Source organism: Mesoplodon bidens (assembly GCF_964165515.1).
Source record: "Mesoplodon bidens genome assembly, chromosome: 8".
Classification (NCBI taxonomy): Eukaryota; Metazoa; Chordata; class Mammalia; order Artiodactyla; family Ziphiidae; genus Mesoplodon; species Mesoplodon bidens.
The window spans coordinates 27,829,406-27,852,837 of record NC_138165.1 but is presented as its reverse complement, the minus strand read 5'-3'; the positions used below and the strand labels follow the sequence as shown (position 1 = coordinate 27,852,837).

The 23,432-nt window shown below is 40.2% G+C and overlaps 1 protein-coding gene across 1 annotated transcript in view; it reads right to left on the bottom strand.

The window, feature by feature from the left end:
• TLK1 (tousled like kinase 1) overlaps window positions 1–9,706 on the bottom strand; it is a 158,125-nt gene extending 148,419 nt beyond the window's left edge. The window contains exon 1 of the mRNA XM_081243224.1: window positions 9,007–9,706. Coding sequence (XP_081099350.1) covers window positions 9,007–9,145 — 139 coding nt within the window. The 5' untranslated portion in view covers window positions 9,146–9,706. The remainder of the gene's footprint in view (window positions 1–9,006) is intronic.
• Between the last annotated feature and the right edge of the window lie 13,726 nt (window positions 9,707–23,432).

Genomic DNA, 23,432 nt, shown 5'->3' with positions numbered 1-23,432 from the left:
TTATAGTACATCCATTCAGTATCCCTGTGGTTAAAATTCAGTGGAATAATGCTAACAGAATAGTATAACTGTTAAGAGCATGCACTCAGGAGCCTAGTCTGAATCCTGACTCTGCTACATATTCGCTATGTGTCCTTGGGTTAGTTAATCTCTCTGTGGCTCAACTTCCTCATCTGTAAAATAGGGATACAATAGTACCTACTTCATGACTGTTAGACGTAAATGATTTACTATTTACAAAGTGCCTAGAACAAGTCCTACCATTAATAAGTATATGTATCTTTCAAATAAATGAGATAAGCAAAAATATATACAAAGTTAACTAAACCATGTAACTTCACTGATGTTTTTTAAAATCTGTGCACAGAAAAAGGAAAAACTATGTTTTTAAAAAAGCAAAAATACCTTATTTGTCAAAAAAAAAAAAAAAAGAAACATGCCTCAGGTCTCATGAAAGACAGGATGAATCTGATTGGCCTCATACAAATCCCCCTGACCTTCTCCAGAGGCACCGTATTCACCATCAGACAAGAAGCACATACATAGTGTCAAGTGTGGAATTATGAAATCACAATGTATGACACTTAACACAAAACCAGCAAGTACCAGGTTAAAGCTTAATTTAAACCTAGAAGTCATTTCTCCAACTAAACTAGTTTCCAGGGAAAGGTACAAATTTATGAACAGAACGAACTCTTAATAATCCATATAAATGAAGGAGAACAAATATTATGTCAGCCCCCAAAACCACTCATATTTGGCTTTGTACTGCATCTTTGTAGCATACAAGCATTTTAACTTAAATAGAGGTACCTGTCTTCGTGAAATTCACAAAATTTCAAACCTAATAGTGAAGCCACATTGAGAAGATTTAAGTTTCACAACCTACCACCTATTTCAAATCTGCATCTTTCTACATCATGCTTTGAATTCCTATCAACCCTTTCAAATTCTTCCTCTCATTAGATACACTAAATAATACATGTTACCAAGGGATCTGTTTTGTATGCAATAAGGTAATTAAAGCTTTAAGTGTTTTAAAAAATACTTCTTATAAGATGAATCAGATTAAGCTTCAAGCTTCCTTTCCCTGCCATATTGAATACTAATAAAACTCAAACATCTGCCACTAAAGCATCTCAATTTTGTTCAGAGCCTCATGCACCAGGTTAAAACCCTCCACAATAAGTGGACTATTCCTATATGGACAGTCAAAAATTCTCCATTCAAATTCTAATTTGTTATTGCTGTGGTGAGCTTATGAGGTCAAAATATTAAGATAAATGGCATCCCAATTTAATTATTAAACATGAAGGTAAGATTTTTCATTAGTATACCTCTAACGTTTTCCATGAAACTTAAGATCTGTACAAATTGGTTTTGGATTTTTCTTTTTTTTAATCTTATCTCCACATACATAGAAAACTCATGCAAAAAAATAATAACAAAGTTTACCAGTAAATTGAATGAGCTTAAAAGACTGATTAGTAAATTAAAATATGTTAAGGAAAAACTAAGAAATTACCCAAAACTAAATTTCCATATCTTACGCAATATATCCCAGTGGTTAAAATGCAGACTTGATTCAAATCTCAGCCCTAACATTTACTACTCTGTGTCATACTGGGCAAGTTTCTTTACTTCTCTGTGCTTTGGTTCCTCATCTGTAAAATGAGAATGATAATTGTATATACCTCACAGAGTTACGAGAATTAAATGAATTAACATGTACAAACAATAAACTTTAGCTATTATTGTTATCCATTATCACTCTCTAAAATATAACTTGCCTATGAATTACTAAAATGAGTATCTCCCTGGGTCTGAAATACGTGCATATTAAGTATATAATCACTCTGTTTAAAAAAAAAAAAAAAGCTTTAACAGATCTTCAACAAAACTTTTCATTAGGTGCCACCTCTATAGAGCAGCAGTCCCCAACCTTTTGGCACCAGGGACCGGTTTTGTGGAAGACAATTTTTCCACAGACAGGGGTGGGGAATGGTTCAGGCGGTAATGCAAGCGATGGGGAGCAGCAGATGAAGCTTTGCTCACTTGATGCCACTCACCTCCTGCTATGCAGCCCGGTCCCTAACAGGTCCCTAACAGGCCGCAGACCGCAGCTGTAGCGGTCTCCCAGGGATTTGGGGACCCCTGCTACAGAGGACATCCTACTATGCACTGAGAATATGGAAATGAACAAAACAGTCTCTGAATTCAAGACCTTTCTGTCTAGTACGCAAAAAAAATAAAACTATAATAAAAGGTAGTATGACAAAGGTGCTATGAAACAGACAATCCTATATGACACTAAGGAGCAGAGGCATCTAACTCGGGGGGAAACACCCCAGAAATAAGTTCTGAGGAACAATCACCTAGTTGCTTCACTTCAGGGCACCACATTATTATTTATGTAATTTACACAGCTTTTAATATATTCTTAACAGTATTTTAGAATGTAGATCATTAAAAAGATCACCTAGCACACTACTGCTTACCATGCTCATAAATAAACTTAAAAATCTTTTGGTAATAACGAAGATGAGTATCTTCTCTTAACAAATTATAACATAACCTTGAAAAGGTCACATTGCTTCCTCAAGAAACATTTCTTTCACCAATAAATAAAAGCCACAAACTTTCCTCCAGTAAATTATAATTAGCACTAATGTCAAATTAGTAATATTTTTGAGCTGTTAGAGAACTCTGAAGGCTTCGAATTCAACTCCCTCATTTTACAGATGAAAAGGAGCCACAAAGTATAATGGAGAAAGCACTAAGTTGAAAGTCAGAAAACCGAATCTTGGTCCCACCTCTCCTACAGTAAAAGCCTGGGCAAATTATCTAAGTTTCCTCATCTGTAAAATGAGAGGTTTGGATTCATTTGCTTCCAAGGTCCCTTTCAGCTCTGTAATTCTCATTTTATGAAACTGAAGCAGAGAGATAAGCAACTTGCCCAAAGTCACCCAGCTAGGTAATGGCAAAACTGGGACTACACTTGGATTCCAATTATCAATGCACTTTCTCTTCTCTACCATACTTCTTCTCCTACGTCACCATTCCTCTAAATTATTCTAAGATTTCTGGAAATTATTAAAGAGCATGAAGGAGTTTATTAAACTAAATGACTTAATTCTATGGCTCTTCTATAGAAAATGTGCTTTAAGTCTAAACGCAAGAAATACATGAAGTCTCAAGCTGTGTCACTTACTACACCTAAGTTGACCCCAAGAAAGTTACAGGAGTTTAACCTTGACTTCCCAGCACCTAAAATCTAACCTTTCAATACATCTCACAGAAGAGATTATGTTCCATATTAAATTAAAATATGAATTGCTATAGGTAATGATAGCTAGTACATGCATAATTCTCTCAATAAGATGAGAATTTAAATTCTTCACTTTATGTTCTGGTTTTATTTAATATGCATTTTTAAATTCAAGAGAGACCAATTTAAATGCTTTGCCTTCATGCATCCTTTTTTCAGACTCTCTAGCTTTAAAACCATTAGATTAAGCACATTACTTCTGAAATCACATACACAATTACAAATGAAAGACTATACAGACTGCTGACAGTTTCTCTTTCTGAACTGAAAATCAGCCCCCCACAGCATCCTAAAATTCTGTGCCCAAGTATATGACAACTCTACTAAACTGTATCGTAAGCAGCATCTGATTCCCTACAATGTCTTCAAAGCTTATTATATTTCACAGGGAATTCATCAGGATTTCAGGAAGACTGACAGTGTTGATTCCAGAAAATACAGAAAAATCCTCATAGGAAAAGCACGATAAAAATGCAAAAGAGTAATAAAGTCAATGATAGCTTCATGCTACTGACTTAAGAGAATATTCAAAAACATTCATGGATATGTAAGTACAGTTTAACTATATTTATGAATTTTCAAAGAATCACAGAATGTTTGCAATTTTTAACTGATGGGACCTTAAGTCACTTAATCTAATAGCACACAAAATAAGAATCTACAGAATTTATCTCTAGCTCCCCCAAAAAAGTCTCCGTAGTTTGCTTTAAATTCTTTAAAGCAGTTCATTGCTGGCCAAGTCTAGCAGTTATACAGTTTTTACATTCTTGTCAAAAAGTTATACTGAATTCATTCTGTGCCTTCCTAACTTTCACCTGCTGGTCCATCTTCTCTAACAGCATAATGAACACATTCTCTCTTCAATTTATGTGTTTGAAATGCCTGAAAACAGCTATACTTTTTCCCACCATTTAGTCTCTTCTTTAGTCTAAATGTATGGTCCACAGATTTCTTGTGGGTACTGAAGACACTTCCGGGATAAAATGTACTTCCACATCACAAGTACCTTTAAAAAAAACTGCCACTTGTCGAATTTTGGTGTAATATCAAAGAATAACTTCCAAAAAGACTATTAAAATAATTATTTTGGGCTTCCCTGGTGGCGCAGTGGTTGAGAGTCCGCCTGCCCATGCAGGGGACACGGGTTCGTGCCCCCAGGAAGATCCCACATGCCGCGGAGCGGCTAGGCCCGTGAGCCATGGCCGCTGAGCCTGCGCGTCCGGAGCCTGTGCTCCGCAACGGGAGAGGCCACAACAGTGAGAGGCCCGCGTACCGCAAAAAAAAAAAAAAATATATATATATATATATATATATCAACAGATTGAAAGAAGAAAATCCAGCTGTCTTCTAGTAAGCCAGAAATTAAAGTGATTTGTAAAAATATAAAACAATGCCATCAGCCTCACTGAAGCGTGTTCTGTTTTAATTTTTGGCTGCATTGGGTCTTCGTTGCCGTGCGCAGACTTTCTCTAGTTGCGGTGCGTGGGCTTATCATTGAGTGCAGGTTCAATGCAGGCTCTCATTGAGTGCAGGCTCAGCAGTTGTGGCGCACGGGCTTAGTTGCTCTGCAGTATGTGGGATATTCCCAGATCAGGGGTCAAACCGGTGTCTTCTGAATTGACAGGGGGATTCTTAACCACTGTGCTACCAGGGAAGTCCCCTCACTAAAGTTGTTGTTTTAGAATATTTATCTTCATTTTAAAATTTGGGGCTTCCCTGGTGGCGCAGTGGTTGAGAGTCCGCCTGCCGATGCAGGAGACACTGGTTCGTGCCCCGGTCCAGGAAGATCCCATGTGCCGCAGAGCGGCTGGGGCCGTGAGCCATGGCTGCTGAGCCTGCGCGTCCGGAGCCTGTGCTCCGCGGTGGAAGAGGCCACAGCAGTGAGAGGCCCACGTACAGCAAAAATAAATAAATAAATAAATAAATAAATAAATAAATAAATAAATAAAATTTGTTAACATGTAATCAGATTGTTATTTTTAGATAAATATTTTTGAAGATATTTCATTTCAAATATAGTAAATATCAATAGACATAACCCACATAAACAAAATCTCTTCCTCAATAATTTTTAAGGGAGTAAAGGGGTCCTGAGACCAAAAAGGCTAAAGCACAGCCTATTTCTCAGGGGCAGATTCCCCGACTTCTAACTATCTTGGATTTCCCTCTCTCCTCTAATACGTACATATGCCTCTGTAAGGGAGGCACCTACCATATATCTATATATTCATGAGCTAGAATCCTTAAACATACAACCTTGTCTTGCTCCGGCAGGTGACTTCAAGAAATTAAAGGGCCATCTGGTATACTTAACTGCTCACATCTCCCTACAGGTATTACTCAATCATCTGGAGTCAAATACTTTAACTCTTCTGTCTAAAGGATGCAGTCTGTAAATATGGAAACAGAGAGCAAGTTTATTTAAACTGCGATATTATCTTTTTGACCAAACTACTTTCGTTATTTATATAAAAGTAAAGCAAATTATTCATATCTGGCAAGATGAAACAGAAAAGCCAAGTCTTTTGTATAACCATTTATTTGACTCTTAGCAGTAACCCATTCAAAAGTACCTATGGGGCTTCCCTGGTGGCGCAGTGGTTGAGAGTCCACCTGCCGATGCAGGGGACACGGGTTTGTGCCCCGGTCCGGGGAGAATCCCACATGCCACGGAGCGGCTGGGCCCGTGAGCCATGGCCGCCGAGCCTGCGCGTCCGGAGCCTGTGCTCCGCAATGGGAGAGGCCACAACAGTGAGAGGCCCGTGTACCGCAAAAAAAAAAAAAAAAAAAAAGTACCTATGTACTGATACGCAAAAAAAACACCTGCTCATCTAGCCAGTACACACACCAGGTTCCTCGGCCTCGGCAAACAAACCTGACCTTATTTGAAAATTTAATTTCCTAACTTCCTACATCCTTATTCACAGATTAGAAGATAAAGTGGGATAGAGAATTTAGCCACAGGTTTAAAAGACCCAATGTGAAATCTAGAGCTACACTGCTGAGCACCTCAGAGAATTTTAAGATTGATAAAGGAAGAGCTTTGGGACTCTGAGGGAAGAAAGAAGTCTACACTATATCATATAAATTCCTAAATCTTATGAGTTAGGCTTACAGATAAGATACTTATGGAACAACTTTGAAAATAGCCCATTTTCAAAGTAAAGTTTGCTTAAAAGGAGTTCATCACATATGTAACTTTATATATATACATATACATATGTGTATCTCTTTTAAGTTTAAAATTTTCTATTATATATTAAATTTAATTGGCTCAATTTTTCATGAAACAGAGTTTATTCTCTCCTTGATACATACACTCAAGTTCCATTAATAGTAATGGTTCTTACTATCTATCAGTCACCAGCAATTAAAGCTCTCAATTTACATCAATTACACAACATACTAATGTTACTTGGAAAAGATGCAAAGCACTTGTTAAAATAAAAACTGGGGTCACACTCAAAAGAAAATGTTTCCATCTTGATACCTAGGGCTTCATATATGCAATTCCTATTAGCATTAGTGAAATCTGAAACTATAGCTTCAAGATGAATATATATAATCCTAGAGAGAATTAACAGTTTTAACTTACTTCCTGGTTGGTCAAAAAAAGCAATGTACCACTGTCACCATACAGGTACTTGGGTGTGAAGTATAACTTCCACAAAAGCATGTCCTGTTATTTCATTAGTAAATAGAGACTCACTATTCAGGCTACATAAAAATCCAAACTGCTGGACAAAATTTCTGGTTATTTGGAGGGTCAAGCTAAATTATTCCAACCCCTGAAAAATTTAAAACATCAGGAAAACTGCAGAATAGTATGAAAGTTTTTTAACTAGAGTTGAAGTAACCTCAGAAACTCAATATCTAGATTTTTCAGCCCCCAAATCATTAATTACAGATGTTATAGATGAGCAATTCAACACTATGCCCTCAGTATCTAGCACAGTGCTTAGCTCACAGAAATGGCTCAGCAAATATTTAAGAAATGAATGAAAAAAAGGTATAGCCTTAAAAGAGAGTCTTTCCCAAGACCATCATTTACTATCACTCATTACACTATCACTCCTAACACTATCATTAAGCATCTTAATGAAAGTACAGACAAAAGTAAAAGCATGCTAAAAGCACCAACTGCTCTGTTTACAAAATAGGTTTTAAAACATTCATTTACAAATTTTCAACTGCAAAAAGAAAAATCACCAGGTGTACTAAATTTGAGTGAGTCAATAAATAAACTTTTACCTTCTAATAATCAGAACTCAGGGTTGGGGGTGAGATGGAAAGGGGAAATGTCATGTCAATGTATTCAGCATGCTTAATGGATGCCATAAATCAAACCTTCCCCTGAATTTTCCAGAGCAAATTCATACCAATCTTTGAGCCTATTGTCACTTTCACACATGCTCACAGGAACAAAATGACAAAGAATGCTATGCCTGAACCACTGGATTCAGGGCACAAACCACTTGATTAACAAATGTCAAGGCTCTGAGTCGTAAATATTGACAGATATTTTCAAGATAAATTAATCCCACCGACTCCTGCATAAATCAAAGCTCCTGGTATCTTTAAAGGATTCACTAGACTACTGGACTTCCAGACGTTTTTTTTGAAAATGTGGCTACAATCTCCCTGTGTGACACAACCGGCCGTGAACAACCCATTTACCAATTGCTGATGAATACCGCTAAACGTTTTCCAGACAAAAGAGCGTTAAACGTGATTCTACGCACATTTATTCTTCCCCCATAATTCTCCCAAATTTCATTTTATGTCGTATACTTAAAGTTAAATACAGCAAGTTGAAATTTTAGTCAAAAGCACTCCGGTGTCTTACTAGCTGTGTAACTGCTACATCTGGTGGCAGCACACTTGCATGCAAGAAGCCAGAAAACTTAGAAAACAATTGTAACCGATCTGGTGCGTGTTTGCAGTAACCTTTACGCAGATATTTCCCACAAAACCCACGACCCTGTCAAAGAACAGTAGCCTACTTGCAGTAGAGAGAGAACGCACAAACACGCAGGAGATGATGGCGAAGCAAAGTTGCAACCATCTGGAGGGATGGTTTTAAAAGCCTGCCCACGAATCAGTCTGTCGTTTAAACTGCTCTAGAGGGCCAGGCAAGGGATCAAAGTCGGCTTTGATAATTTCAGAGGCTCCCCCCAAAGGGCAGAGACCCTGCAAACGAGAGGCATCCTCCAGGTCCTGGGCAGCAAAGCTCGCAGAGCGGGGACCGCCTCTAGGGGAGGAGTGCGCGAGGGAAGGGGAGGGGGCTCGAGGATGAATGCTTCACCAAGAGGGAAAATCCACCAGAGACCCGAGGCCAGGAGGTTAAGAGTGCTGAGTGTACTAGCAAATGGAGCAGAAAGGGGCTCGCGTCCGGGGTCAGGCTTCCCATCCCAGCAGGACTGGCTCTTAGGAAGCCCAGGCGAGTCTGTGCGCCGCGCCTCGCTCCGGCCCCTCCAGCGCGCACCCCCTCGTCGGTCTTCTCAGCCACCCGCGAACCACCACCCACACACGGAGCACTACCTCCCCGGAGCCGGGAGGCCTCGAGTCCACCTCGCCCCCTCCCCCACCCCGGGGTCGGAGGAAGGAGACGCGGGGGCGCGGGGGCCGCGGCGCAGGAGGGGAGGCCCGCGAGCGGGCGCGGGCGCGACGGCGCTTACCTTCCCTGGGCCTCCCGGATGGCGGCGTGTGATTCAGCAGGGACCTGGCCGCCGTCGCCGAGCCCGGGGTTGGAGACGTGGAGAGCTGGGACCAAGATGGCGGCCCCTCCAAACTTCCACTGCTACTTTGGACACTCATCAAGCTACTTTCTGGGAACCCGACTCCCCCCCTGCGACGGCAGCGGCGGCAACGGCAACGGCACCGGCACCCGCCTCCGTCATGGCGGGGGCCGCGCTGAGGGCGAGCGAGAGAGCGAGGGCAGGGAGGGGAGATTCAAGGGGATGGGGGAGGAAACCGAGAAGGGGGGAGGTGGGGAGGGTAGAGGTGAGGGGAGGAGAGGGGACGGGGAGGAGGAAAAGGGGGAGAAGTGAGGGAGCCGGCGGGCGCGCCGGGGAAGAGGCAGAGGGAAGGAGCGCGGCGGCGGAGGTGTCGAGGGGGCGCCCGCTGGGGCCGGGGTCGGAGAGCGGGCGGAGCGCGGGCTGCGCCGGCCGAGAAGACTTCCGCGGGCGGAACCTGCCGGCACCTCTGCAGTGCGTCGGCCCCCGGCGTCGCCCGGGTGGCGGCGGCGGCGGCGGCGGGTGGTGGGTGGCGGCTGAGGCGGCGGGGTAACCTCTGCATCAGTTACAGGCGGCGGCGGCGTCACGCGCCGCCTATGCAAACACTATCGCGAGGCTCCTGCGCCTCCGGTAGCGGCGGCGGCGGCGGCGGCAGCCGCGGGAGCAGGCTTGGGGGAGGGACTGCCAGGGGTTGGGGGCGGGGGGGCTGGGGAGGGAACGAGCGCGCGAGGGAGGAGACGCGGGCGCCGGGCGCTTCTGGTTCACCAGCGGGTAGCAGCGCTGCGCGGGAGCCCGGCCGACCGACTGGCGTGCGCGGGGGTGGCCTCCCCGAGCCGGCCGGAGGGAGGCGCACCCCGCACGCGCCCCCGCCGCGCTGCACTGGCTCCCGCGCCCGATCCGCTGCCACCTGACTCCCCCTCTCTCTCGCGGAAGCGCGCTTGGCTTCGGACCCACACCCAGCCTGGAGAGAAATGCTTCTGCTCTCACTGGGCTGTCGTTTCTCAGGAGTTCGATGTGATCATTTCTCAAAATGGAACTGAAAAGTTGAGAGTTACGTCTTTCTTGCCCCTCTGTACTGTGCCAAAAAACCGGTGTGCCTCTCCCCGTCTACAGAATGGGAGTGATTATCGAATAAAAGAGCTAAGAAAATAAGTTGGGGGGGATGGAAATAAAACTTTATGAATGTTTTCCAAAAAAGAAAATGTTTACCGGTGTTCTGCGCTGCATGTGTGGTCTAGCAGTTCTTTGTTTTAAAACAGTAGGTGGAAAATCTAAGAAAATTTTGATCACCGAATTCACATATTTAGGGAAACTATCCAGGGTTCATCTTGTAGAAAAGGGCATGGTTTCTAGAAAGTTCCAGGGCCGCTGCTGAGCCCTGACTACAAAATCCTAAAGCAAATTGCAGCATTTGCTGAAATTTATAGGTACAGTGTAACTTTCTACACACCCACACACGGACAGACACATAAGGGATTGGGCATCTTGTACATAAAGGAGCTGTCTAATAGTTCAGGAAAAATACAAGGCGATTGCTCTCTTTAAAAAACCAAATTGAATAGAATACTAAAAATTATTATATACAGCAAGTGTACTGGCACGAGGAAATGGCATGCAGGGGGACAAAAATGTCATTTCTATTTTTTATTTTTATGACTTTGCATTTCTCATAGTAATGTTTTGTTCAGATAAACTATCATACTAGAATAGAACCTTGGTTGTCAGTTATCTCCAGAGGTAATTTTAGTTTTCTTATGCTTCAGATTCTTCAGTGAGTTTTTAGTAATGTTCTTTTCAAACTTAAGAGGGACATCTCACAAATTAAACAATTTTTATTTTTTTAAATTAATTATTTATCTATTTAGGCTGCTCCGGGTCTTAGTTGCTGCACGCGGGATCTTCACTGCAGCACGCGGCTCTTAGTTGTGGCATGCATGAAGGATCTAGTTCCCTGACCAGGGATGGAAACCGGGGTCCCTTGCATTGGGAACACAGGAGTCTTACCCACTGGACCACCAGGGAAGTCCCCTAAACAACTTTAGCGAGGTATAATTAACATACAATAAACTACACATATTTAAACTGTACAACTTGATAAGTTTTGATGTGTATACAACCCTGAAACTATTTATAAAATCAAGATAGTGAATATATCCATCAGCCTCCAAAATTTCCTCTACCCCTTTGTGGTTCCTCTTCCCCTACACCCCCATTCCCAAGTAACCACAGATATGCTTTCTGTCACTTAGATTAGCTTGCATTTTCCAGAACTTTAGATAAATGGAATCGTTAGGTTTGTACACTTTTGTCTGGCTTCTTTTACTCAACATAATTATTTTGAGATTCATCTACATTGTTGCATTTATCAGTAGTTCATTTCTTTTTATTGCTGAGTATTCCATTGTGTAACTATACCGCACTTTGTTTATCCATTCACCTGTTGATGGATATTTGCATTGTTTCCACTTTTTGGCTATTATGAATAATGCTAGTATGAACATTTGTGTACAAGTCTTTGTGTGGACATATGCCTTCCTCTCTCTTGGATACATATCTAGAACCTTACCATTAGATTTTTATACCAAAGCACATTCACCCTAAGGCAAAACAAGAATTCCTATATGATAGGTAATGGGCAACTGTATGCTCTTTCAGTATTTTAAAAGAGTAAGCTTAGTCAGCCGATTGTGGTGAAAAGAGCACAGGACAGGAAGGAAGTCAAGAGGCCTCGGTACTAGTCTCAGCAGGTAACAATCCTTCTCGATTCAATTTCCTCATCTATGAAAAAGAGGTTAGAGTCACTAGGTGATCTCTAAAGCTCCTACCAATTCCAAGACTTTATATGGAGCTCAGCTCCTCTCGAGAGTAGTAAACAAAACCCAACCAAAGAGATTTGATAGTAGGTTATCTTCCTCCCCACCCTCCCCAGAGCCTCAGGTTACCTTTACACCAACCCTGGTTACATTTTATGCAGACTGACTCCTTTTATTTTAAATGGTAACTAGAGGATCACAGCAAATAACATAATCCAATTACTTTCGATTTATTTTTGTTACAAGTGCTGCCTTAGAAAGACAATTAAGTGATTGGTTCCTGCTTTCTTGTAGCTTATGATAAAGATAGTCAACACTGACTTACTTATAAAGAGGCTACTGCCAGCAATAGGGAGCTACTTAAATAAACCGTGGCTTAGCCTGAAAATAGAATGCCACGCCATCACTTAAAATCATGTCTGAAGAATATTGAAAAGGATGATAAAATTTTCGTGTATATTGTAAGAGAAAACATGGGTATGATCCCGATTTGTTTGTAAGTATGCAAAACAAATGACTGCAAGGATGCACCCCAAAAAGTGCATGGCTAGCCTTGGGCTGTAAGATTGCATAATTATTCTTTTCTACTTTCAGCTTTGCCAAATTTTGTACAATGAATCATGTATTTCTTAAGTAATTTAAGCATGAAAAGGGCCTGGGGCTTCCCTGGTGGCGCAGTGGTTGAGAGTCCGCCTGCCAGTGCAGGGGACGCGGGTTCCTTCCCCTGTCTGGGAAGATCCCACATGCCGCGGAGCGGCTAAACCCATGAGCCATGGCCGCTGAGCCTGCGCATCCGGAGCCTGTGCTCCGCAACAGGAGAGGCCACAACAGTGAGAGGCCTGCGTACAGCAAAGAAAAAAAAAAGTGCCTGGATGCAAATAGTGCAAATACATAATTTTATTAAATTATTGTTATAAATGAAAGCTTTTAAATGGTAAGGAGAGGCTCCCCCACCCCTTGCATGTCAGCTAGTACACAAGCATTCAAATAACGTTTGATAGAGAGATGGGATGGCTAGAGTGTTAGCTTCCTCAACAGGAGAAGATATACGAAAGTCAGGAGATTCCAGATTCAGCCACTCTGGGGAAGGAGAACTATCAAGGAAAGCAAGAAAAGATCATTGGAAGGGGGTTTAGGGCAAGATTTCTTGGGGAAATATTCCCAGAGGGAAAGCCAGCCCGAAAACACAGGAGTAAAACTGCCTACAAAGAATTGGGGAGAATATTCTTTCTGTGAATTGAGAGCTCCATGAGGACAGGGACCCAAGCCCCTAGTGCAATGCCCGGCACAGAATAAAGGACTCTGTCATGGAATGGGTAATGAGGATCAATGAGCTGGGATACAGGTGAGGGAGCAGTCCAGGAGAGGAGGTCTTCAAGCCTCTCCTGATAGAAGGTCACATACAAAAGGGGAGATCTAAGCCCTGATCTATAGGCTAGTCATAATTTACAACTATGTTTATTAGACTCTTTTCTATTTATATACCATAGTAAAAAATATTTACAAAGCATCCAATATTATAGATATAATAAATTTTTTTATACCTCTTAACATTTGATTCCTTCTAAATTTGAGGAAACAATTAATGCTTAAGTCCCTTTCCCCCAAACCAGTCAGAAATGAGCCCAGAGACTGAATGAAACGTTCTTTCTTAGTACTCCCCCATACAGGGGATGCTGGAGCCAGTTCATACCACCCAGAGAGCAGATTGTACAAGTCTCTCCCTCAACTCAGAGTTTAATGATGTCACATTGGTAGCTTGAAACTGGCCATGGTAAGAGTATTTACAACACCAAAGTCAGCAAAATCTACAAATCAAGGCTTCCTCACCAGCACACCACTGCTCCCACAGTACATAGATCACTGCCTTATTATCCTCCATTTCCCCGCCTTGGCTAAAAGCCTAGGGAGGGCAAGGACCTTGTCTGTCATGTTTACAGTTATAGTCCCAACATCTAGCACCTGCTTGGCATACAGCTGGTGCTGATACATATTTGTTGAGCCAGTCAATTACTCACAGAGCTGGTTAGCAAGCACCTGAGCCCCCTGAGCTAATCTGCCTGTAAACAACTCTGTTGGCCATGCTAGCAGAAGAAGAAAAGGCCAAATACTCCCCCACCCCCTCACACTTTCACTTCATTGGCCAATGTTTGTGATTTGGTAAAGTTCACTGACCTTGTTAGGGTTGCCAGATGAAATATAAATTTTGCAAGGGCCATACTGATACTAAAAAGTTATTTGTTGTTTATGTAAAATTCAAATGTAACTGAGCAGCCTGTATTTTTATTTGCTACATCTGGCAACCCTAGCCCTTTTGAACTAAGCAAAACATAGTTAATGATGTATTACCTAGTAAAGTTGAAGATCCTATTACCTGGCAATTCCATTCCAAATAATATATCTTAGAGTAATTCTTGTTCATGTGCACCAGGAGAAAGAACAAGCATGTCCGTAGCATTACTGTTAATAGCTGCCGGAAACTGGAAACCACCCAAATGTCCAACAAAAAGAAAATAGATAAATAGAGTTATGTATATTCACACAATAGGATACTATACAACAATTAAAATGCTCACAGGCATAATGCTGATTTATAAGAACAAGTTAAAGAAGGATGAAGGCAGTTTGATTCATTTATAAAACATTCAAAAACATTCCAAACTAAATAATATAGTGTTCAGGAATATATATGTGGCAAAACTAGAAAGAAAAAAGGAAAATGAATGAGAAGCCAAAATCAGAGTAGGTACTTCCATCAGGGAAAAGGGGGGATGTGATCATGGAGGACCCACAGGGGCTTCAAAAGCATCAATAAATAACCTACTGTTAAGTTTGGTGAGAGTGTGGAGGTATGTGTGCCTTACTCTTTTTCTTTAAACTATATATATTTATAATGTATATATATATATATCAGATCTGCTCTAATATGTATGAAATATTACATTACAAATGTTTAGGAAATGGGGTGTGCTAGGCCTTTTTATTAGAGTGAACTGAAATGCCCAGCCTGTCTCCTCTTGCCTGAACTCACCCCCAGATTTGATTTCCTTCTTTGTCTGAATGTATGCACACAAATCGGAGCTCTCAAGATACCTGCCCTACCGTCGTGACATGCCACCTTAGTAGTACTCTTTTTGGTGGATGCTTGGACAGATGACTCCATTGCGTTGGATTATGAAGAATTCTCATTTCACTGAGTGTGTTCTACCTGCCCTGCACAATTCACAAAGCCACTGCTTGAAGATTATGGTTTCCAAATCCCTGCAGAGATAGTTTCAGGGTTTTGTGCATAATAGGCTAGGTTACACTTCCTCTGCTCTCTCTAGCAGTGGAAGTGGTTTCCTTCTGGTTTGTCTACTCATTGGGGGAGGGGAGGCTTGATCTATACATAACAAAAGCTGGAATTATTAGATTCTCAAAACAGATTCATTTCACCTTAGGTTAAAAATTATAATCAGCTTCAGAACAATATTACCTCCCCCAAAGAGCACTAGAGGCTGTTTCTCCAAGGGCATGAGTATTATGAAATGTTTACAAAAACAAAGTGCAACAAGCAAACAGTGCTCATAGCAGATTTTAAATCAACAATGTACCCCTTAACAAAGCAGTCTACTTAGAAAAGTGATTAAGAAAACATATAAAACCAATTGTAATCTAGTGTTCCACTTCACTCATCCTAAGTCTTACTGATTAAACTAAAATATAAATTCATCACTTCAGAGGGAAGAACAAAGATTCCCAAAACCTTACTTACACTGGACTTTGTTTCTGCAGTCTCAATCTTTTTGTAGGCAAAGAAACTGATGTTCCTTTTCATAAACGTTAATATCAAATATCCTTGATTTTTGACAATATCTTTCCAACTGTATGGTTTCAAGGCTTTCAAAATCACTTAATGTAATAAAAACAAAAACAAAAAAGCAAACAAAATCACTTAATGTGTGACTTCCCTGGTGGTGCAGTGGTTAAGAATCCGCCTGCCAATGCAGGGAAAACGGGTTCAAGCCCTGGTCTGGGAAGATCCCACATGCCACAGAGCAAACTACACCTGTGCACCACAACTACTGAAGCCCACGCACCTAGAGCCCATGCTCCACAACAAGAGAAGCCACCGCAATCAGAAGCCCACACGCGGCAACGAAGAGTAGACCCCGTTCACCAAAACTAGAGAAAGCCCGCGCACAGCAACAAAGACCCAACGCAGCCAAAAATAAATAAATTTTTTAAAAAAGACCCAACACAGCCAAAAAATTAATTAATTTTTAAAAATCACCTAATGCTTTCCTAGCAAATAAAAAAATGCTAAATCTTTCTTAGATACACGACAAAAATAATGTGAGATGTATATAACCTCATACATATTTAGAAACTTTGAAACAATATAAAAACATCAAATATTGATGAGAATTTCTCCCCCTTCCTCCCCCAAAGTCAAAAAGTCACCATGAAGCAAGAGACGGGTTTCTGAGATGCAAATAGTATTCTGTTCCAGGTGCTGGTTAGAAGTGAGTGTCTAGTTTGTGAAACTACACTTACAGTAAAAAGTTAGAAAAATTTTTTTAGAAAAAATAACCTGGCAGTTGTGATTCTAAGTATTTACACACGTGCATGTACACACACGCATGCAGGCATACACTCTAAAGAGAAATTTCTTGTTTAATGAGAAAATAAAAAGGAGTATTTTTTTAAAAAGGAAAATGTTCTTAATATGAGGGGAAATGAATGGCAGTTTCTTATGGAAAGAAAATGTCTTGAAACCAATAAACACACGATGAAATTTCCAAAACTGCCACCATGAAAAATTCCTCAAGTAAATATTTATCTACTTAGCTATTGCTCACTTGGAGCACTTAATAAAGTTGTTTGGGAATGGTTTATAATTTGTATATCCATTGGTTTTGAAAACTGTTACAGACTGATAAGCACTGGTTTCAGGAATTATTTGTTGAGCACCTATCAGGGATAAAGCAATTTGCCAGCTGCTGTGGAAGTGCAGAGTGAGTCACACATGTAGCTTAGAGGTAATGATCAAAGAATAGTCCAGCAAATGACTACTAACCAAAGTAGAAAATGATGCATTTTCTAGAAAAATGGGAGAATTTGGAGGCAGGAAAGATTACATTTGAGGCTTCCTAAATGAGGAGCAATTTCAGCCGGGCCTTGAAGTGCATCAAAGTGATCTAAATTATTATTTCCTTTTCAAGATTCAAAATTTATCCATCAGAGTCTGGATCTATTCCATACACCAACTTAAGTCTCTATTCTATTTTTTTATTATATTTTCAGTTTCAGACAGTCTTGAGCACCTAGTTAAATCTTTGCTTATTTCCCATTTTTCCCCTGTTTAGAAGCCTCAAAACACTTTTCCAATCCCTCCTAGAACTGCATCTTTCAATTTACCACAGGCTTCTCCTTGCTCTATGAGTTGGGAGAGGACATGGACACTAGTATCAAAAAGTAATTTTCCTGGGGGCTTCCCTGGTGGCGCAGTGGTTGAGAGTCCGCCTGCCGATGCAGGGGACACGGGTTCATGTCCCAGTCTGGGAAGATCCCACATGCCACGGAGCGGCTGGGCCCATGAGCCATGGCCACTGAGCTTGCGCGTCCGGAGCCTGTGCTCTGCAACGGGAGAGGCCACAACAGTGAGAGGCCCTCATACCGCAAAAAAAAAAAAAAAAGTAATTTTCCTGGCTGGTTCACTTTTTTGTGCAGCGGAAACTAGCGCACCATTGTGGAGCAATTATACTCCAATAAAGATGTTTAAAACAAATATGGACAGTTTCAAAAATATAGAGTAAAACAGAAGAGAAAGCAGAAAAAAAAAGTAATTTTCCTCACTGAAACTAAGTCACCTGCTCTGCAACATGGAGAAAGGAAACCAAATTAAGTTACATAAAGCATTGACTTTATTGGTAATCAACAAAAAAGCATATCAGGAACATTCTCCCATGAATCTGACACAAATTGATGAATCATAAAATGAGTCACTGAATCATAAAAAGAACTCATGATTTGGAAGATAGGGTTGGAAAGAGTTGGTGGAGATGCCCAAAACAATAATGAGAGATGAATTGATGCTAAGTCTGAAATGCTACAAGAGCTATAGCAACAACATAGTTATACTGAGATTTTATTTAAAATGATGGGATTTCTTTTGGGAAGCAATTTAGCAATATGGATCAAAAATCCTTTAAAAATGTATTCCTTTTGGGACTTCTCTGGTCCAGTGGTTAAGACTGCAGAGGGGCAATGCAGGGGGCACAGGTTCAGTCCCTGGTTGGGGAGCTAAGATCCTGCATGCCGCACACTGCGGCCAAAAAAAAAAAGGTATTCCTTTTGACCCACTAATTTCATTCTGGAAATCTGCCCTAATGAAATAATCCTAATAATCCTAATTTAGATAGGATAATAATCCTAAAATAATCCTAAATTAGAAAAAAAGTGCTTTTTCTCCTTTTGCACAAAGATAATTTTATTCAATATTATTTACAATAATTAAAAGTTGAAAATAACCTAAATGTACAATAATAAGGCTGTGGAAATAACTTATGGCTCATCTAATATGATAAGGTCATTAAAATGATTGTGAAGATTTTATATAACCAAAAACAACTGGTTTGCTTATAAGAGCATTTCAGTGAATAAAGCAGCATATAAAAATTATATATACAATATAATCTCAATCACATAAAATGTATATAGTAAAAAGACTAAAGGGACATATACTAAAATATTAACAATGGTTGTCTTCATGTTATAAAATGATGGCAGATTTTTGTTGCTGGCCTTTGTACTTTTGGGTATTGTCCAAATATTTTATAGGAATAGCAATTACTTTATGAGAAAAAAAAACTGTATTTTTCCAAATGACTGGGTTTACTACCCCAGATTAGATTAATGAAGACAAACAAAAGGAAGGATCAGCAGGTGATACGGAAAGAAAAAAATGTTTGGTGCCTCCTTTTCCATAGTTTCCAAAAGTTATTGTTTGGCTTTTTATTGGTACAATTAAACAAGTGTAGAATTTAAAAGTATTTGTGGAAAGCTCTCAGGAGCCCACTAGCAGAATCAGAGGAATGTCCATCTTCAAAAAATCACAGTAGAAAATAAGAGAAAACAAAACCAAGTCTGCAGAGCAAATGACAAAACTGCAAAGAAACAGCGTGCATGTATGAAAACAAAGGCACAAAATCATGGCAGCATTGAGACTAAGCATGATCAGTTTACTTATTAAATTTAGATTCCCTACTAATAGAAAAAGCCTCTCAGATTGTGTTAAAGATCAAAATCCAATACTTTGCTGCTTATAAAAAATACATCTAAATAAAATAACATAAAAAGACTAGAGAAAAGGATGGGTGAAATGTAGTAAGCAAGCTTGCAATAAATTAGAGAAGCATTATTAAGTCAAAATAGAATCCAAGGCAAAAAATCTTAAAGGTTATTTTTATTTAATATGAATATTAGATACCCAAAAAAGATAAGCGGCAATAGACACAAACAATTCACACAGTGGAAATATGATTAGTTAATTGAGGGAATGTGATGGGATCACGATCTCTCTGGTATCTGTTTTTCCTCTCCACCCTGGGCACATGGGAAAACTATACTTCCCAGATTCCCTTCAGTGAGATGGGGCCGTGTTACTAGATATAGACATCAGAACATGAGCTGAAATTGGGTGTGCCCCATCCAGGCCAAGAATTTAGGAGTCTACGTGCCACCATAGCACTCTCTTTTCTTCTAACAGGGATTATAGAGAGCACATAATAGTGTGAAGTCACATGATGGAAGTGACCTGGATCTCCCAGTCACTGTAGGGAGACCAGCTGCCTTATAAATTGGCCCACTGGCACTGGACTTTGTATGAGGAAAAATAAACCCATGTCATTTTAAACCTCTGAAATTTGGTGCTTTATTTGCTACTGCAGCAGAGTCTATCCTGTCTTAATTAATACAATAAAGAAACGGCAAACTGCCCAAACAATCAAGAAATTTGAGTCTGACAATGAGGTTCCACTTCCCATGTGTTAAACAGAAGAGAGGAAAAAAACCTTAAAATGTTAATACTCAGTGCAGTGGGGGAAAGGATAACCTTTTCAATAAATTAGACTGTGTCCAATGGATAGCCACATAGAATATGCATCTTGATCCCTACCTTACACCAACTACAAAAATATATTCCAGATGGATTGCAGATCTAAATATGAAAATAAAAAATAAAGCACTAAAGGAAAGCATGGGGGGACTTCCCTGGTGGTGCATTTGTTGGGAGTCCGCCTGCTAATGCAGGGGACAGGAGTTCAAGCTCTGGTCCGGTAGGATCCCACCTGCTGCGGAGCAGCTAAGCCCGTGTGACACAACTACTAAGGCCCGTGTGCCTAGAGCTCGTGCTCCGCAACGGGAGAGGCCACCGTAGTGAGAGGTCCACGCACCGCAACGGGGAGTGGCCCCCGCTTGCTGCAACTAGAGGAGGCCTGCGTGCAGTAACGAAGACCCAACGCAGCCAAAAATAAGTAATAAATAAATAAAATTTTTAATTAAAAAAAAAGAAAACATGGGGAAATATCTTCATGGCTTACAGGTGGGCAAAGATTTCTTAAACAGAACACAAATGTGCTGACCACAGGAAGAAATTTGACAGACTGAACTATATTAAGAATATTTGATCACTGAGAGACTTTATCTAAGATAGTGGAAGGAAACATGGAGTCGGAGGATATTTGCAATATATACACCTGATAAAGGACTTATATTCAGAATATGTAAAATAACAACAATAACAACAACACTAACCTCCTTCAAATCAATAAGGAAAAGACAATACAGTAGAAAAGTAGACAAAAACCTTGAACAATTACTTCAAAAAGAGCATATCCAAACGGCTAAAAAACATATGATAAGATGCTAAACATCTTTGGTTAACAAGGAAATGCAAATTGAAGCCAAATAAGATACCATTCACCAGGAGACTAAAATGAAAAAGACAAAATATCAGACAGCATGTAGAGCACCAGGAACTCCCATACACTGAAGGAAGTGAAAAGTGGTGCCCTTGGAAAATGGGGCAGTAACTACCAAAGCTGAAAATATACATATATATGATCCATCAGTTCATTCCTAAGTACATTGCCAATAGAAATGCATACATATATTCATCAAAGGACATATATAAGAATGTTCATAAAGCAGCACTGTGCATAATAGCCCCAAACCAGAAACTACCCAATGCCTACCAGAATAAATACATGGTGGAACTTTCACACAATAGAATACCATACAGAAATGAAAATTAACGAATCATAGCTACACCAGTGACATGATGAATTGTACAAACATAATGTCAAACAAAAGATTACATATTATGTGATTCCATTTATATAAAGTTCAAAAACAGTTAAAACCACCCCATAATGTTAAATAATTCAGCACACCTTTGGAGGGTATATGAGGCAGAATTCTGGGATGCTGGTAATGCTCTGTTTCTTGATTTAGGTTCAGATCATACAGTGCGTTCACTTTGAAAATTCATCAAGCTGTACACTTAGATTTTTACACTTTGGTGCATGTGTATTTTACTTCAATGAAATGTTTAACATATATAATAAAAATCTATACATTCCACAAATACATAATACCAAATTATAGCAAGGACCTAATTAAACTTGTATTTTCATACATTATTGGTATCAAGGAGAAAATGGTACAACCATTTTGGAAAGTAATTTGGATGTATATGTGCAATATACATTAACTATATAACAGCACACATATATTCCCATTTCTGAGAATCTTTCCTAAGGAAAAAATCCAAAACATGGGAGAAAACTATGAACAAAAGTTTTTATCACAGAGCTAAGGTCAACTATAACTATAGCATATCCTCTTGGTATATTTTTATTCAGTTTTGACTGCTTTGAAAACTCTAGTGCAACATGAGAAAAACTTTTGGTATACTGTAAGGTGAAAAAGGAAAAAGGAAACTGCATATACCTAATTATTATAATTAAATAAAGATACAACTTAGAATAAAATGACTAGAAAGGAAAACACACAAATGACACATACACAACATCCCTGCCCAGTCTCAACCACTCCATAAATCACATAGGTAATAATGCCTCTTTAATCTGTATCTCTAGCCCACACATATCTTTTGAGCCCCAGGATATTCAAACTCATCACTACACATCTTCCCTTGGATGTTTCACAGGTCCCTCAATTTTTTCCTCCTATATTTTTTACCTTGGGTGGAAACTCAGCCAAGAATAAGAACAGGGATTGTTATCTAAACCAGAGATCTGAGAGTCATTCTTGTCATCCCTCACTATACATTCCTAATACCCCCATCCCTTACCATTTCCTAAGTCCACACTGTCTCCTAAAGAGCCCTTTGAATTCACCCGTCTCCATCCATTCATCCATCCATCCATCCATCCATCCATCCACCTATCCATCCATCTATCCATCCTTCTGCCATTGCCTTTACCATTTCCCGCCTAGATTATTGCAAGATCTCTCTAACTAGTCTTCTTGCTTTCAGCCTCTTTCAATTCAGCTGCTGTAGTTATAGTTGTAATACCAAATTTGAGTGTGCTTTTCCATTTTAAAATTCTTCTGGGGACTTCCCTGGTGGCGCAGTGGTTAAGCATCCTCCTGCTAATGCAGGGGACATGGGTTCGATCCCTGGTCTGGGAAGATCCCACATGCCACGGAGCAAGTAAGCCTGTGCACCACAACTACTGAGCCTGCGCTCTAGAGCCCACAAGCCACAACTACTGAAGCCTGTATGCCTAGAGCCCGTGCTCCGCAATGAGAAGCCACTGCAATGAGAAGCCTGCGCTCCACAACGAAGAGCAGCCACCACTCGCCGCAACTAGAGAAAGTCTGTGTGCAGCAGCGAACACCCAACACAGCCAAAAATGAATAAATAAAAAATAAATAAATTTTAAAAATAAAATAAAATTCTTCTGTGGTTACTCGTCAGTGACTGGATAAAGTTCAAACTCTCTAGTACAGCCTATGGTGATTCTTTTTATCTTGTTATCTCCTGCCTATCTTTCCAGTTTTATGTCTGGTTACTCCCTCCCGGGAATCCCACACTCCAGCAACAAAGTTATTACAGTCGCCAGACAGGTTGTACTCTCTGTCTCACTTCCCTTCACTTCTTCCAGCTACCAGAATTCTTTCTCCCACCTTTTCCCAACCTTATTTACCTGGCCCATCATCCAAAACTCAGTTCAAGATTCTCCTTGACTGGGAAAACTTCAGGGATCATATTTTTATATGGTTGTAATCATGGGGTACACTCAATTTTCCACCTGGTTTCTATCACTAACATTACAGCATGAGTAATTTTCTAGTTTGCCAAGGTGCTCTTCATAATTATCATTTAACATGCAATAAATTCTCTGTCTTCTTTGCTCCCATCGTATGCTCCATAAAACCTTTATTACATCACCTATCACTTTGTTTTGTAGTCATTTTTTTTATGTGTTCACCTCCCCCACTAGGCCCTGAATTATTTGAGGGAAGAGATTTGTGTTGTATTTGTTT